Genomic DNA, 16,678 nt, shown 5'->3' with positions numbered 1-16,678 from the left:
TATTGTCCTGTATACCAAAAAGGTTTTGGGTGTGATCCCTGGTTGAGGCACATATGGGAGGCAACTGATTGATGTTTCTCTCTCTCCCCCTCTCCCTCTAAAATCAATAAACATATCCTCAGGTGAGGATTATGTATATATAAATGTTACATAACATTTTATAGGGATTTAAATAATTTTATAGGGATTTTTATACCTGATTCTACTGCCATCTTGTGGAAAGTATAAAATACATGAAAATATAAAAAGGCCCCAAATATAAATTATAAAAAATTTTAACACAATAAATACTTTGGTGTCAGACTAGCTGGGGTCACATCTAAGTTTCATTACTTACTTACAACTGCATAACCTTGGCAAGTGATTCTACGAATCAGGTTCCTGAGCTTCGTAAAATGAGGAGGAAAAGGTATGTGCCTCATAGATGATTGAGGATTAAATAAGAGAACACATGAAAAGCATTTAGAATGCTGACTATCATGTACTAAATGTGTAAAAAGCATTAACTTAAATTGCCATCATTTAAAAAAAGATAACTCAGAAATTTAATGATTTTTAAAAAGTAAATTTTCCTCTGAAACCATAGATATGTCAAGTATAGAAAATATCTCACTAAATATTATTCCTAAGCTTTGAAAATAAAGTTCCTGACATCCCATTGGTGAGGGCTTAACTTCTACAAAATAAGTAAAAAATACTGAACAGATCGGAATCCTTATTATAGATCAGACACTGTTCTGGATGCTTACGATATGCCGAGAGGAAAAATCAGGACAATGATGGAGGGCTGAACTGCCAACATTAAATATTAAAAGCCCCATCTCCCTGAAACTTACATGATAGGGGGCTGCTGATTATACATTTATAGCAAGTTAAATGGATTCTAGTCCAAGATGGACCCATAAATCCCAACTCAACCAAACCAGAACCTTCTAATCTGGCCTCCAGGGAAAAGACTTTTCATAATCAACTTGATGTGATTCTCTGAGCACAGATGAGCCCTTCCTCAAGGTGCTTGGTGGGCCTCCAGTCATACTCTGGTGGTCACGTATCAGATGAGCCTCTGGTGATATAAGTTAAAGTATAATAAACAAGGCATTTTTCTAAGAGCACTTTTCTTAATGTAAAAGAATCTCTGCCCTCACTCCTAATAGATCTGTAGGAGTGTTTAGGTATCAGACTCTATATTATTTTCTGCCAGATAAAAACTTGAAGAATAGAGCCCAGCTAGGCATGTCTCAGCGGTTGAGCATCAACCTAGGATCCAGGAGATCACAGTTCGATTCCCAGTGGGGCACATGCCCAGGTTGTGGGCTCGATCCCCAGCAGGGGGTGTGCAGGAGGCAGCCGATCAATGATACCCTCGTCATTGATGTTTCTCTCTCTCTCCCTCCCTCTCCCTTCCTCTCTTTGAAATCCATAAAGATATATTTTAAAAAAACAAAACAAAAACTTGAAGAATATAGTCCAGGAGCTACTGGCTACCATGGTGTGAGCACAAGAGAAGAGCCCGTCTGATAATGAAGCGAACATGTGGAGAAAAGCAAAGTCAAACCAAGAACCAGAGAAACCCACTGTCAATAACAATACCTGATCTGAATCCAGCCACACAAGAAGCCAGATACACCTTAAGATGTTTCCATTATATAAACCAAATAAATTCCCCTTTAGCTCTGCCAATTTAGATACTTTGTCACTTGCTACAATAATAAAAATATCCTAGTGATATATATTCCAACTGCTATCTTGGTAGAATTTTTTTTAAAAAAAACCTTCAGAAACTGCTAATGAAAAAAATACACAGTCAAATCATACATAGGAAATGTAGAACTATGCTCCTATTGGGGCAAGAATGAAAAATAAAGGTCTTACCATACGTGCAAAACATGCAGTGAGGATTCCACTTCCAGATCCTACATCCAGAGCTTTGGCTCCATCATGCAGCTGATCAAATAGAAGTTCTAGCGCATATGCATGCTGCCAAAAGAAAACACAGCAAATATTCATTTTCCAAGAATATAAAGTATATATGCCACGGCATATAAATAAAGTTGCCAACTTCATACCAATGTCACTACTATTGTCATCCACCAAGTCAACGAAAACATATTATACATACTTATATCCACATCGGAATCACATAAGAGAGCGGAAGGGGGAGAGGGAGGAAGGAAGGGAGGGAGGGAGGGAGAGAGAGAAGCATCGATGTGAGAGAGACACATAGATTGGCCTGTGTTCGTAAAAACTTTCAAGACCATAAATTAAGAAAAGATTGAGGAACTGCTCCAGATTAAAGAAGGCTAAAAAGACATGACAAAATGAGTGAAACTCCTGGTCTGCAATTTTCTTTTCCTATAAAGGGCATTACTAGAGCAATTAATGGATCTAAATAAGGTCTGTAAATTGTCTAACAGTGTTGTATTAATGTTAACTTCCTGACTTTGACAACTGTACTGTAGCTATTTAAGAGAATGTCCTATTATTTATTTAATCCCCACCCAAGGATATGTTTTTATTGATGGAGTCTGTATGGAGAGAGTTTGTGTACTTTTGGGGGGATGAAGATCTGTAGCTTTGATCAGATTGTTACAACAATCATTATTCCCTGAAAGTTAATAATTTCCATTAATGGTAAGTCTCACAAGATAAGAAAATGAAAGTAATTAAAAAGAAAACACAAACTCCTTGCCCGGCCAGGCGTGCCTCAGTGGTTGACCATCGACCTAGGATCCAGGAGATCGAGGTTCAATTCCCTGTCAGGGCACATGCCCGGATTGCGGGCTCGATCCCCAGTCGGGGGTGTGCAGGAGGCAGCGGATCAGTGACTCTCTCATCACTGATGTTTCTCTCTCTCTTTCCCTTCCTCCCTCTGAAATCAATAAAGATATATTTTTAAAAAAAACAAAAACTCCTATAATACATGACTTTCCCGAATCCAGAAATTAAAGGACTAGAAGGGACTTCTTTAAGGTACCAATCAATCCCCAATCTATAGATAGTACTGTCCCAATTTAATTCCAAAAGAAACTCAGGACTTTTTTTTTTAGTACTATGTTTGTGTAAGACTTATTTGTGTTGTATTGTTTTGTTTTGTTCCTTAAAAAAGGGGGTATACTAAGTTATTAAAGTCTCATTCAGATTTAAAATGTCAAGGCCTCAATCATATTTATTAGCTTTTTTTCACGTTTCTATCACTACAGATATTTTTCTGGATAACCCATGCTCATCTCTAAATCTAAATATTGACAGTTGTTATTTTTAAATTTTTTTAATTTATTATTATTTTTTTAAATATATCTTTATTGGTTTCAGCGAGAGGGAGAGAGAGAGAGAGAAACATCAATGATGAGAGAGTCATTGATCAGCTGCCTCCTGCACGCCCCCGACTGGGGATCAAGCCTGCAACCCGGGCATGTGCCCTGATCGAACTGCAATCTCCTGGATCCTAGGTCGATGCTCAACTGCTGAGTCATGCCCGGCCAGGTTAAAAATTGACAGTTTTTAAAATTCATGTTTATAATTATGAAAAATCTGAAACCCACAGAAACACTGGAAATAAACAACGAACACGCTTTTCTCCTCTTCATATTGTGGCATACTATTTTATCAAACCATCTAAAAACAGGCTGTAGACATCATGGTACTTCCTCCTAAATACTTCAGTATGCATCTGCCAAAAAAAACTAGGACATTTTCCTTCGTAACCACATCACCATTATTACCATGCTCAAGAAAATCATCAGTTTAGTATCATCCAACACATGCAACATATTCAAATTTCCTCTTTTGTCCCGCAAATGTCCTTTACAGCAGTTCCCCCCCCAATCCATTCAAGGTTCATGCTCTGCATTTGCCAATCTCAAATATTCTCCCCACCAACTCTCCTCCAACTACCAGTTCTCTCTGTTCTTCAGAATATTGACTCCTTTAAGGAGTCCCGCCCGGCTGTCCTGCCTAAAACCCCATATTCTAGATGTGTCAGTTTCTCCTGTTAGATTCAGATCAAAGACTTTTAGCAAGAGCAGCACACAGGGCTTGCTGGGCACCTCCCATTGCATTACATCAGGAAGCACATGATGCTGGGCAATCTCACTACTGGGCGTACCAAACTCAGCTACTCAGAAAACTCAGTAAGTCACTTTCTTTTCAGGGCATATTTTTTTTCTTCATAATTAACAAGTAATATGTTAGAGCAGTAACTTGAGACTACATGGATATTTTTGTTCACCAACAACCTTCCTTTTAATAGTTTTAGATTAACTGATGCTCACTGCCTAATTCAATTATCACATTGATGATTACAAAATAGTGATTTTTTTTTTAACCCTCACCTAAGGACATGGTTTTATTGATCTGAGGGAGAGAGAGAGAGAGAAACATGAATGCAAGAGTGAAACATCAATTGATTGCCTCCCCCACGCACACCGACCAGGGATCAAACCCAAAACCTTTCAGTGTCCAGGATGATGCTCCAACCAACTGAACCACACTGGCCAGGGCTACAAAATAATGATTTTTAAAATTCTATTACTCCTGCCACATTTATTAACTGGCATTCTTCTTTCATTTTTTCCCTGTCTTGCTTTTTGTTTTTTTAATCTCTGTGGACTCATGGATTTTTGTTTCTTAATTCACTGTGTTACAATCCATTGTCTTCATTATCATTTTTATGATTCTCAAATTGTCTCCAATGTGGCCTCTGGGAGTCTCTACAAATCTGCAACCTATGTCCTTCTGACATTACCCCATTAGCCTCTGAGTACTTCCTCAGGTTCCAACATTCAATCACTTCTCCAAGGGCTCTAGTCTCTTTAGAGAGAAATGGTATTTAGAATTCAATATCTGGATAATGAGTGTGCTCACTGCTACATAATACAATTAATACTATTTTATTCTACTAACATCCTTGCTCGGAACATCATAGGAGACTGTATGCCTATGTTTGTACATGCCTGCATACATACAGATGTACTATGTGACCATACACACACACACATACATACACACATTTTCTTTATTAAGAAGCAGGTTCCTCAAAAAATGCAAATGATTAAAAATGCACCCTGTCTGGAAGAAAATTCTGATATAAGTTATGACATGGATAAACCTTGAGAACATTATGCTATGTGAAATAAACCAGTCACAAAAAACAAATACTTATGATTCCACTTATGAGATACCTAGGGTAGTCAAATTTGTAGAGGCTGAAAATAGAATAGTGGGTGCCAGGGCTGGGAAGAACAGGAAATGGGAAATTATTTAAAACTTTAACGATTTTTACTAAAGAAAATAATCTTAAAGAAAAAACATGATCATGTGATCCATTAGTGCCCAAATGACCAAAGTTAACTTACCATGTGTGGAGCACTGATTGTTGCTTGGAAACCTGCAAAAGAAGAGAGCTACTGATACGTTCAGCCACAAAAACATACCAGATACTCCATGTAATTCCTTTTCCAACATCCATAAATTACTTTTCATAATAATTTTCATTTTTATGATCACAAGAAAATGAAACTTTTATTTTGTACTTTCGAGTAAGGTCATGCAGCAGTTAAAATTAGGAAAACCAGTCATGCCATAGGCTACTGTGCTCCTCTAGTACAACAGGCCACTATTTTTAAAGATTTCTTCTCCTGTATGATTGCTAAGAAAGGAAGAATTTCAATAAGTTGAGTCCATAAATTTATGACTTGTTTTCGCTTCAGATTTATAAAAAGAAAATAAGCTTCCATATATAATAGGTATGCAAAATCTTTGCAAACTTAAACTGCTTCCTATTTTTGGCAACTTAAAAATAAACTAGAGCAACCAGAAAGTAGCTTAAGAGACTAATAAACAACTCTTTATACTATCATCTGATGCAAATTCACACAATCTTTCCTTAGTTTTTAGCTTCTACATTTTTTTCTTCCAGGGCTGCTTTTTTCAAAACATATTTACCTGCTTCTGCATCTGAAGCAATTTTCACTGAGCGGTGGTAGCAGGTGCCTTCGGGGTTCAGAAGCCCCCCAGGATCTTCTCTGCTGACTGTCATGGTGCTTCAAAAGAAGAAGGCATGGCAGCTGGCGACAGAATCCTGAGGCCCCTCTAAGCCTCAAAGGCGCCCACTGCCAAGGCTCAGCAGTTCCGCAAAAACCTGCTTCAGGAGAAGGAGTTAAACAGGGAACTTGCTAAAATCAAGCGCAAGTCACAAGCTCAGGGCAAGCGAGGCAGAGATGCCAGTAATAACTTAAGTACATTTATTGCCTTTAGTACTGATTCTTAAAACTGAGGCTAATGGGGAAAATAACCCTAGTCAACGTGAAGGCCCCTAAGGAAAACTCAGCATTCAGCTTAAACCATAAATTTTCATTAAAAGTATATTTTCAGAAGAATTGTTTAAAAGATTCTTTATATATGTTTGAGAAAACAGAAAAGATACTTTATATACATATAACATTATAAAGGCATAAAATTCAAACCAGCGAGGTAATAATGAACATCTGTGTCCCAGTCTATTTTTACTTACAAAAATTATAGAGTGAGTGAGTAAAAAATGTGACATTCTCGGAAATCCAAAGCTTACCTATTGATTGTGGGGAATCCATGTAAGGGTTACATTTTGCATAGTGGGAGCGGTCGGTGGCCAGCATTACTTCAAATACTTTATCTGTCTTGATGATTCCATTTTCTGAAATAAATGAGGCAAATACTTTAAGCAGAGAATAAGGCGGCCAGACGTATTTTAGAATAATTATTCTGGCTGCACTGTGGAGACCGGACTGGAAGGGAACGAGACTGGACGCTATCGCAATGGTCCGCGTCCTCACAACCTGGTCTTTGGTGGTGGCAGTAAGAATGGAGAAGGGTGTGAGTCATATTTGGAAGGTAATGGGGGGAAAAGTAGGTTTGCAGCTGTTCACACGGAAAATAATACAATCATTAATAAGTAATAAAACAAGAATAAATTGGGTCGTGGGCTTACACTGTACAGCTACGTTTGGCCCGCCCTGAATACACCTGACTGACTAGATCTGGAAGGGGGGGGCAATGGCTGTACTTCAAATATCAAGGTTACAGAAAAAGACGTTCTGCATGTGCAAGAACTCAGGGAATGCTGTACACACGAGCCCGTGCTGAGGACTCTTCTAGAAGATGTGCTTCACTAGCCAAGAGATAAATGGAGATATATCAGCAAAGGACATACATACAGCTGTACAGCACAGACTAAAATAAGGGGGGAGACATGGGTAGGATAATAATATTTAAATGTTACATGTTCTGACGAAGTAGAAAGAATGCCACCAAAAACAATGGGAGAGAAAAAAGAGCAAAAGTAGAATTAGATCAGTGTCATATAGGTAACAGGAGGAATCAAAGGACACCATTTAACACTGACCCACCAGACAGAAGCAGTTAAGAAAAAGGTAGGTTAAAGGCACTATAAAAGGTATAAATTCAAACCTTCCAAATAACAGAGTATTTTGAAAAGTCAGCAAACAAGGCAGGCACACCAAATAGAGAAACAATGTAAATAGTCATAGACTGGCAAAGACAAACTTATATCATCTTTCCATTTTAAAATATTGTAAGTTTTGGATAAAGTAACCCAAATAGAAAATATTATTTCTACACAAAGGAGCTTATTTGATTAAAATTAAAAGTGAGAGCATTTTTTTAAGTTTTAAAAGCAGAATAATAATAATATATTATTTACTGAATATTTACCATGAGCCAGACAAAATCCAAAGCACATTACATACACTATCTCTTTTAAGATATGAACTTTTGGACTATGAACTATGAAACAATCCTACGTTGTCTCTAACAATTATAAAGTAAACACTTATTACTACATTTTACAGATAATGAAATTGAGTTTAGATAAAAGACTAAGTTGTTCAAAATGACAGAGCAAATAAGGGGTAGGGCCATTCAAAATGAGATATTAGGTTCCTATTGACCACTTCATTGTACTTCTACTGACATATTCAAATAGCATAGTGACTTCTACTAATTCATTTCCCAAAATAATTCTTGAGAGGTTCATTAGCCCTGAACTCAATTCAAATTCCAGAGAGGTGATTCATAGACTTTTCAGGTCACAGGGACCTTGGAAGCCATCAAGTCTAACTTCATAAATCAGTACCAGGATCTCTACTTGAAGAGTACCACTGATGTGGAAACAGCCCTTCAGACCACTCTAATTGTCAGAACACTGTCCTGTATTAAGATGAAATCTCCCTCTTTATAGCTCACTTGCACAAACCCTTAGTGCTACTCTCCCTCTGAAGCCACAAAGAATATACTGAATTTTCTATCCAGCCAACCTTTTTTACACATCTAAAGACATAGCCGGGCCGCCTCAAGCCTTATCTTTTTCAGGTTAAGCAGCCTCACTCAAATACTTTGTTTTTCAGTTTTTAAAACCATCACCACATTCATTCTCTGGATGGATACTAGAAGAGTGACATCTAAAATCAGACATATTGCTCTAGGCATATTCTAAAAACCAAAGTAAACTAACGAGATTACTTCCCTCAAGCTAGATAATATACTTCTATCAAATGTGTGTGAATTTCTTTGGCTGCTTTCTTAGTCTATAGGGGCATATGGAATTTACTAAAAACCCTAAACCATTTTTAAAAGCATGTCACCAGTCATTTATTAAAAAGCTGAACACATCAATGTTCAGAATAAGCTTTATTAGGTCATTATCGGGTGGTTTCCAAAATTTTCACTACAATGTTCTTATTTATTTTTGCCCACAATTCCACATTTTGAAAGATGCCTAAACCAAGCTACATTTACTAAGTTATCAAATAATTTTCCATTTTTGGTAATCTGACATAAACTGCCAGTGCCCTGAAACATTTCTGGCAACAGCAAAGTAATTTAATGTTTCACTCTGCATATATAGCCTTAATTATGAGTAAACGTGCAATTACCATTAGGCTTTCTGAAATAGTGAACAGCTTTAGAACTGCCATACCCAATCTTCCTGCACCCTAGGGACCAAGGACTCTAATTACATAATTATAATAATGGCTAATGTTGGCCCAAATATGCAATTGATCCAGATGAGAAGTTAGTAGGATTCAAAAGGAGAATGCAATAGAATGCAAGCTATAAGCCAAACAACAGAACGCCTAAAAAAATTAGAGCCACGCTAAGAAGGTATCTGTTTCTTTTATCTTGAGGGGTGAGGAAGGGTGCAAAGGAAAATAAATTCTAAGAAAAAAACAAAAATACTATACAACAGTCATAATTTAGGTAAGAAAATAAAAATATGGCACAGCCTGGCCAGGCGTGGCTCAGCGGTTGAGCGTCAACCTAGGATCCAGGAGATCGCAGTTCAATTCCCGGTCAGGGCACATGCCCGGGTTGCGGGCTCCATCCCCAGTCAGGGGCAAGCAGGAGGCGGCCGATCAATGACTCTCATCATTGATGTTTCTCTCTCTCTCCCTCTCTCCTCTCTCTGAAATCCATAAAGATATATTTAAAATATATATATAAATGGCACAAATTCAGGCAACTAAGGGAGTGTAAGAAAAGGAAAAAACATTTGACTATTCCTCTTCAAGAGCAGATGGGGCTGTGATATGAGACACTAATAGCAGATAAACTCATAACACTACACAGCTCAACAAAGTGCTGACACAGTCGCAAAATTAATGATGGTTACTGATTTTCAACACTTAAAAATCAACAAAGTTTTAAAGATTTATTTACTGCACAGAACAAAATGTAAATGTTAACTTTCAGTCCCTAATGTCCTTTCTTACAAAGGGGAGGGGTGAAGAGGTAGTTTTAGTTTATAAATTATGTAACAAGAAATTGAGGTTAAAGTATATTACTCAAAGTTACAAAGGTAACCACAAAAGAGGAAGCAAAAATTAACATATAACTATATGGGGAGGGGGTAGGTTTGCAGGGTATAAATACTCATCCATCTTAGCAGGAGGTCAGTAAATGATGTCTGAAGTTGATAAAACAAGTCTTGTGTGGCTCAGTGGTTGAGCGTAGGCCCAGGCACCAAGGAGAGGGCAAATGCTTGGTTGTCGGTGGATCCCCAGCAGGGGGGTGCAGAAGGCAGCCGATCTATATTTCTATCTCTCCCTCCCTCTCCCTTCCTCTTTCTCTAAAATCAATAAAAACATTTTTAAAAAAATAAATGAAGTTGATAAAACAAGAAATAGCAGTTTAAGCAAAGGATTTAGAGACATGAACATAATCACAAGAACCAAAACTGTAGTTAAAAAGGGTTCACTGTAAACAATGAGTCTGGGAGTGGGAAAGAACACAACACATAATCATTACTTTTCATCATAAGCCCTTCTGTACTATTTTATCTTTTAACCGTGTACATATATTACCTAACTAAAAATTAATCATTTCAATTCTCCTTATCCTAGATTGTGGCAAGGACTTCTTTTCTTTCACAGTGGAAGAATTTTAATTGGGTGCATTATCCAGTTATGCGTTGCCTTACAATTAAGTTCTTGTCAATGGAACACATGCAGAAGTTATGCATGCAACTTTATCATGCCCTTCAAAGAAATGGGGGATTTTCTCTTTCCCCATTTTTCTCCCCACCAGCTGGAACATGGAAATGATAGAGGTAAACCATCTTCTATCTCGCAGATGAGGGGAAGGCGTTAGGAAGTGCAGCAAGAGAGGCGGAGCCCAGGTCCTCAACACCATGGAGTCTCCAGATTAGCCCTGAACCTCTTCCACTTGGACTGTTACAGGAGACAGAATCTGATTTTGTTCAAGCTACTGTTATATTCTTTTATTGCTATTAGGGGGAGGGGAGAAGGAGGGAGGGGGACAGAGAAGGAGAGGGAAGGAGAGAGAGAAAGAGAGAGAACACACAGATTTGTTGCTCCACTTTTTTATGCATTCACTGGTTCATTCTTGTATGTGCCCTGACCCAGGATGGGTCTCTTAAAACACAAACACACACACACACACACACACACACACACACACACACGTGATTTCATACAACCCATGATGCAATTTAAATGATAGAATCTTAGATTTGGAAGCATCCTTAGAGATCTAGTGTACAGTCAAAGCTGATGACAAATCTCTTCCATAATATCCTTTACAATGAAATGGCCAACCATTTTTGGCTTCAACACATCCAGTAACAGAAAGCACTATTTTCCAAAGCCAACTCTTTGATTGTTAGGATAGCTTTGTGAATACTTCCACAATGAGCCAAAATCTGCCTCCCATTTGTTCTGGTTTGACCTCTACTACATGACATTTCTTCAAATATTTAAAAACTAGTGCTCTCTTAAGTTTTCTCCTTGCTAAACCAAACAACCTCAATCCCATCAAATCATTATATGGAATGCTGAAACCCTTGTCATGTTGATCACCCCTGACTGATCATCTTTGGTGTTTAACTCTGATAATGTTTGGTGTTATTCTTAATGTGTGCTGGCCAGAACTAGAGGCAATACTAACAAAAATATGTGGAACAGCACAATGGAATGAAGATCCCATTAAACAGAATGTAATACACCCTGGTACCTAGATCTAGTGCTGTCCAACAGCACATCTATGATGATGGAAATGTTCTACGTCTACATGGCCCAACAGGCCTCATGTAGCTGCTGAGCTCTTGAAATGTGGTTAGTGTGACTCATTTAAAATTTTTATTTAATTTTAATTAACTTAAATTTAAGCACACACTGATATTAAAATCCCCCCAAAATCACAGAAATTAAATCTTATTCAGTGCACTATGAGTTTACTTACTAGTATGTACCCGTAACACTGACTTTAAATAAGTTTAAATAGGAGCACTGGCCGGGTGGCTCTGTTGGTTGGAATGCTGTCCCCTACACCAAAAGGCTGCAGGCTCGATTCCCAGGCAAGGCACACACCTAGGCTGTGGGTTCGATCCTGGGTCGGGGCACATACGGGAGGCAGCCAATCAATGCTTCTCTCTCACATTAATGTTTCTCTCTTTCTCCCTTCCTCTCTCTCTAATAATCAATAAAAACATATCATCAAGTGAGGATTTTAAAAAAAAAAAAAAAAAAGTTAAAATGAGGACGTATTTTCTGGATTCTAAATGAGGTCCCAATATCTAAAAACAGTCCCTTACAATTTTATTTGCTGGCTATATTTGACAATCTATATTCAAATCTATATTTGAATGCACATGATAAAACTAATAGAATATTCTCTTTTCCATAGTTATGCTACTACTGGCTAACAAATGATACTCTAAATAGAATTTTAAAATAATTACAATTTATTTGCAGAAATAAATAAGGATACAAGTTATCATAATTCTTATACATTCAAAAATACCTACTAAAGGTGTTACTTAAATGTCCTATAAGAATCTCAAACCTAACATTCCCCAAAATAAACTGTTTTCCCACACTTCCTTACACCCCCCCCCCCCCCGCAACACACACACAAAATCCCTGCTGCTAGCTCATTTATTATTTCCAACTCAGAAAATGGCTAATCACTCCAAGCTGCCCAGGCCTAAAACCTTGGCGTCACATCCTTGACTTCAATCTTTCCCCCACACCCCAAATCCAAATCTAGTGCTTGCTATTTTCTCTGCCTGGAATGCTCGGCTCCCAGCTCTATCTGCATGGCTTGAATTTCTTCCCTTCAACCAAATCTTTGCTCAGATGACACGGTAGCGAGGCCTCCTCCCCTACGACCACAAACCCAATACCCCACACTCCCTCCCTCCTTCCTGTTCTCACTGATGACGGGGCACGCGTTTTCTCTGCCTGTCCCGCTGGAAGTGAGCTCCGAGGGAGAGGGAGAGAACGGAGGTTGGGTTTGCTCACTGCTGCATCCCCAGTGCCTGGCGTGTGGCAGACAGTCCAACGTCAGTCGACTGAATGGCAAAGTCTACACACAGTACAGTATATGCACAAAATGACACAATCAAGGATGCGATAACTGACGTATTAGGCAGTGGATTGAATTTTTTAGGTAAAAGAACCATTATTAGCATTGTTTTAAGTGGCCAGTACAGCATCTGAAGTCTGTTAGCTAAGAGTTAAACCTTCCGCAAACATTCCGGTTTGGACATCCCTGCTTTAGGAGACCACCTCTCAGCTGCATCTCCTCCTGTTCTCCCCTCCTTTTCCTCAGTTTTACCATAGCTTGAAATTATCCCCATAAAAAATAGAAGATAAACTCTAATATAAACATTATTTAAATTGTCACATGCCCCAGATTAAACAGGTTCACAGCTGTTTTACATTGATCTGTTTCATGAACACACAATCAACCCATAATTATAAAATAAGTTGCACTGTCTAATATGGTGACTATTAGCTACATGTGAGTATTTGTTAAATAGCACAAAAATCCAGCTCTTCAGTTGTACTGACCGCATTTCAAATGCTCAATGCCACATGGAGCTACTGTACTAAACAGCACGGATACTGACATTACAGAGAACTCTGTTGGGCTATAGGCTTTTTTCCTAAAATTTTATTTTAGAGTATAAAACTGATTCAGCTGAAACATTGGCAGAGTTTAACCTTGTAGAGAATTTTCAATTCTCTACACACAAGTCTCTATGCCATTGATTCTCAAAATGTGGTCGGTTCCTGGACCAGAAGCGGCATCACTTAGGAACTCGCTAGAAATACTGTTGACCCTTCAAGGACCTGAGGGTTCGGGCGCTGATGCCGCCCCCACACCCAACCCCAGCTGAAAATCTATGTATAGCTTTGACTCCCCCAAAACTTAACTACAGTGGTCCCTCAGTATCCACGGGGAATAAACTCCAGGAACCTCTTCAGATACCAAAGTCTGTGGATGCTTTGCTCAGGTCCCTTATGTAAGATGCTGTTTAATAATGCCTACAGCCAGCCCTCGGCGTCCTCAGGTTCACACCGCGATGGAAAATACTACTTTCAATCGGGGATCCGCAAATGCCAAATCAGGGACACGAAGCACTGCCTGTACGTTTACTGAAAAAAATCCATTTGTAAGTCGACCCATGGAGTTCAAACCCGTGTTGTTCAAGGGCCATCTGTACAAATTCTTGAGAGCCTCAGCAATCTGTCTTAGTTGGTTTTTTACGAGCTCTCCAGGTGATCCAGGAGTTACTTAAGAGCAGTTGTCATCACAACATAAGATATGATATACCATTACAGTCTAAAATAATAAATGATATATCAACTATGATCTCATACACAATCATGTTTCAAGTACGTCTCACAAAAGAAAAACTCAGTATTTTCAATTATTATAATATTAAAACAAACCAATCATGAACTTCTTTCCTTTTGAAAAAGTTAACACTGTAAACGTGCTTCCTCTTCCAGTTTGCAGATCCCTTTTCACTTCCTATTAACATAATCACATTTTAACCTTTTTCTAAAAATGTAATTAGAAGTCTTCAAGTTGGGAAGAATACACAACAGCAGGGTAACCAGGAAAAAGGGAGAAATTTTCAAATTTTGTGACAATTAAAATTTTTACATGACCAAATATTACTTTTATAACAAACTGATATATAAAAATCAAATCTATTAGCTAGAATTACTGCAGCAAGAAGTTGAAACTAAAGTTGCACAAGTATTACAAAAAAGGCTGAGCTATTACAGGGCTCTAATTTCCTCTTACCATAGACCTAATATAAAGCTAAATGTTTGCAATATCAGCACGTATATTAAATATTTCTTATCAAATCTGCTGATAGAGAAACAGCCTCAGAAATTTCAACTAAGAATAGCAATGCAATACATTAAAGTGACTATAAAACCACTGGGAAAAGATCTAGTCTTGGCTTACTAAAAATTGGCCCAAAAAGGAGACGTTAAAAGCCTGATTGATTACAAATTTCTGCCACAGCCAAGTGTCTACTAAGATAACTTACCAGTGGAAAATTACTTAATCACAATTTGTGTGTAGAATGTTTCAGGTGTGTATATTGCAACAGGAAGCAGATCATTTTAAGAAATTTTACAAAAACATTTACAACATATTGAGCTTATGTGTCTACTTCCAATCAAATATCCCTCCGTAAAGTGAATACTGACAACGCTTGACAGAATTTTAAAATCTAAACATTCTCCATTATTAAACACTAAGGCCACCATTTCCAAGTTTTAAATGCTGTTTTTCAAAAAAGTCAAATGGCTAATATTAAGTACTAACCATGTGTCAGATGGTGTTATATATTTCTGTCACCCATCTTGGTATTCCTAGCACAGGTCCAACTGTATAAAGTACATTTAGTTGGAATTTATGAGGGGAAAAAAAAGGAATGAGTATTAAGTTCTTTGAGTGGATTCAGATATATCTTTAAAAAGTCCCAGAGGTTACAAATTTGTTTTAGGAAACATGACAAATACATGAAAAACTAAAAAAAAACTATGACAATTAAAAATACCATGTGTCAGGATATGATTATTTGCAAAGTTAGTGGCCAAGGGAGTGAAATAAATTCTGACCACAGTGAGTGAGCATATTCAGACCGCGGTCCTCCAGGTCTCCAGACCCCACGGCAACACTGTATTTCGATTTAGAAAAAGAAAGTGACACAGCACTCGTCCCACCCTAAAATTGCCATCAGAGGAAGGAATACAATAATTAAAGAGAATGATACAAAGAAACTTCCACACAAGGCTTTCCAAGCATATGGTAGTCCTGAAGTTAGAGCATTCCACGCACACAACAGTTTACGCACCCCGAGCTCTCCACGGGCTCCTGAAATACAAGTCTCCCGGGAACAGCATCCCCCCACCAGTTCCTCCTCCGCCCCCCACGAAGCTTTCCACTGGACAGCGCCCCAGAAATTTCTCCCAGCATCCGCAGTGACAATACTCTCATCTTCCCCGCCCTGCCCTCGCCGGTATCAGACCGCGGCATCTCCCTCCAGGGGAAAAAACGGAGGGCGGGGGAGAGAGCTCGCGGCGAGGTCGGGGCCCGGCGCGAGGGGCCGGGGTGCAGCGCCCTCGGTTGCAGCCCAGCGTCTCCCGGGCCAGGCCGACACCTCCCCGCCCCGGGTGCACGCCCCTCGCCCGCGCGGCCGGCGGACTCGGGTGACAGCCCGCCACCTGCGCCGCGCCCCCCCCCCAGGCTCCCGGGGACACGCGGGCCCCCGCCCCGCCGGCCGCCGCGCCGAGCCCTTTCTCTCCCCTCCCAGCCCGCGTCGCCGATGAGTGACAGGTCCCGGGGGACGCGATCGCGGGCGCACGCCGTTCGGGGCGGCTGGTGCAGCCCTGCGCCGAAGTCCTCCAGCGGGCGCGGCGGCGCGGACACCACCGCCGGCCGCCCGGGGCCTGCCCCGGCTGCCCCACGCCGGCGGGGGTGGCACTTACTGCGGAGATTGTGGATGAGCTCCGAGTGGCTGGCGCCGCCGGATTTCCAGGCCATCGCTAAGCACACCCGGAGCAGGTACAGGATAGCCTTCAGCGCGGCGACGGTGCCCAGCAGCTTCCCCAAGAGTGAGACCACCTCCCACACGGTCACCGCCCCGCTCGCGTCCCCGCCGTTGCCGCCGTTTCCGCCGCTGTGACTACCGTCTGAAACTCCGCCCCCCGTATCCCCCGCGAGGCGCATGCGCTCTGTCCGCGCGGCCTAGGGTGCGGCTGGGGGGGCCGGAAGCGGGGGTGGCCCCGAGCCCGCGCGGGTGGCTTGCTGCGGCTGCGGGGGGCGGGAGGCGAGGCGAGGCGGGGTCGGGGCC

General features: G+C 40.1%; 1 protein-coding gene across 1 annotated transcript in view; it reads right to left on the bottom strand.

Annotated features, from left to right (window-relative positions):
* PCMT1 (protein-L-isoaspartate (D-aspartate) O-methyltransferase) overlaps positions 1-16,593 on the bottom strand; it is a 33,430-nt gene extending 16,837 nt beyond the window's left edge. Inside the window, 4 exon segments of the mRNA XM_087817684.1 lie at positions 1,873-1,977; positions 5,355-5,386; positions 6,569-6,673; positions 16,314-16,593. Coding sequence (XP_087673810.1) covers positions 1,873-1,977; positions 5,355-5,386; positions 6,569-6,673; positions 16,314-16,554 — 483 coding nt within the window. The 5' untranslated portion in view covers positions 16,555-16,593.
* Positions 16,594-16,678: the final 85 nt, after the last annotated feature.

The sequence above is a fragment of the Miniopterus natalensis genome, chromosome 5 (assembly GCF_054644295.1).
Source record: "Miniopterus natalensis isolate mMinNat1 chromosome 5, mMinNat1.hap1, whole genome shotgun sequence".
NCBI lineage: Eukaryota > Metazoa > Chordata > Mammalia > Chiroptera > Miniopteridae > Miniopterus > Miniopterus natalensis.
The sequence above is the reverse complement of the archived record's forward strand: the minus strand, read 5'-3'. Positions and strand labels throughout refer to the sequence as shown.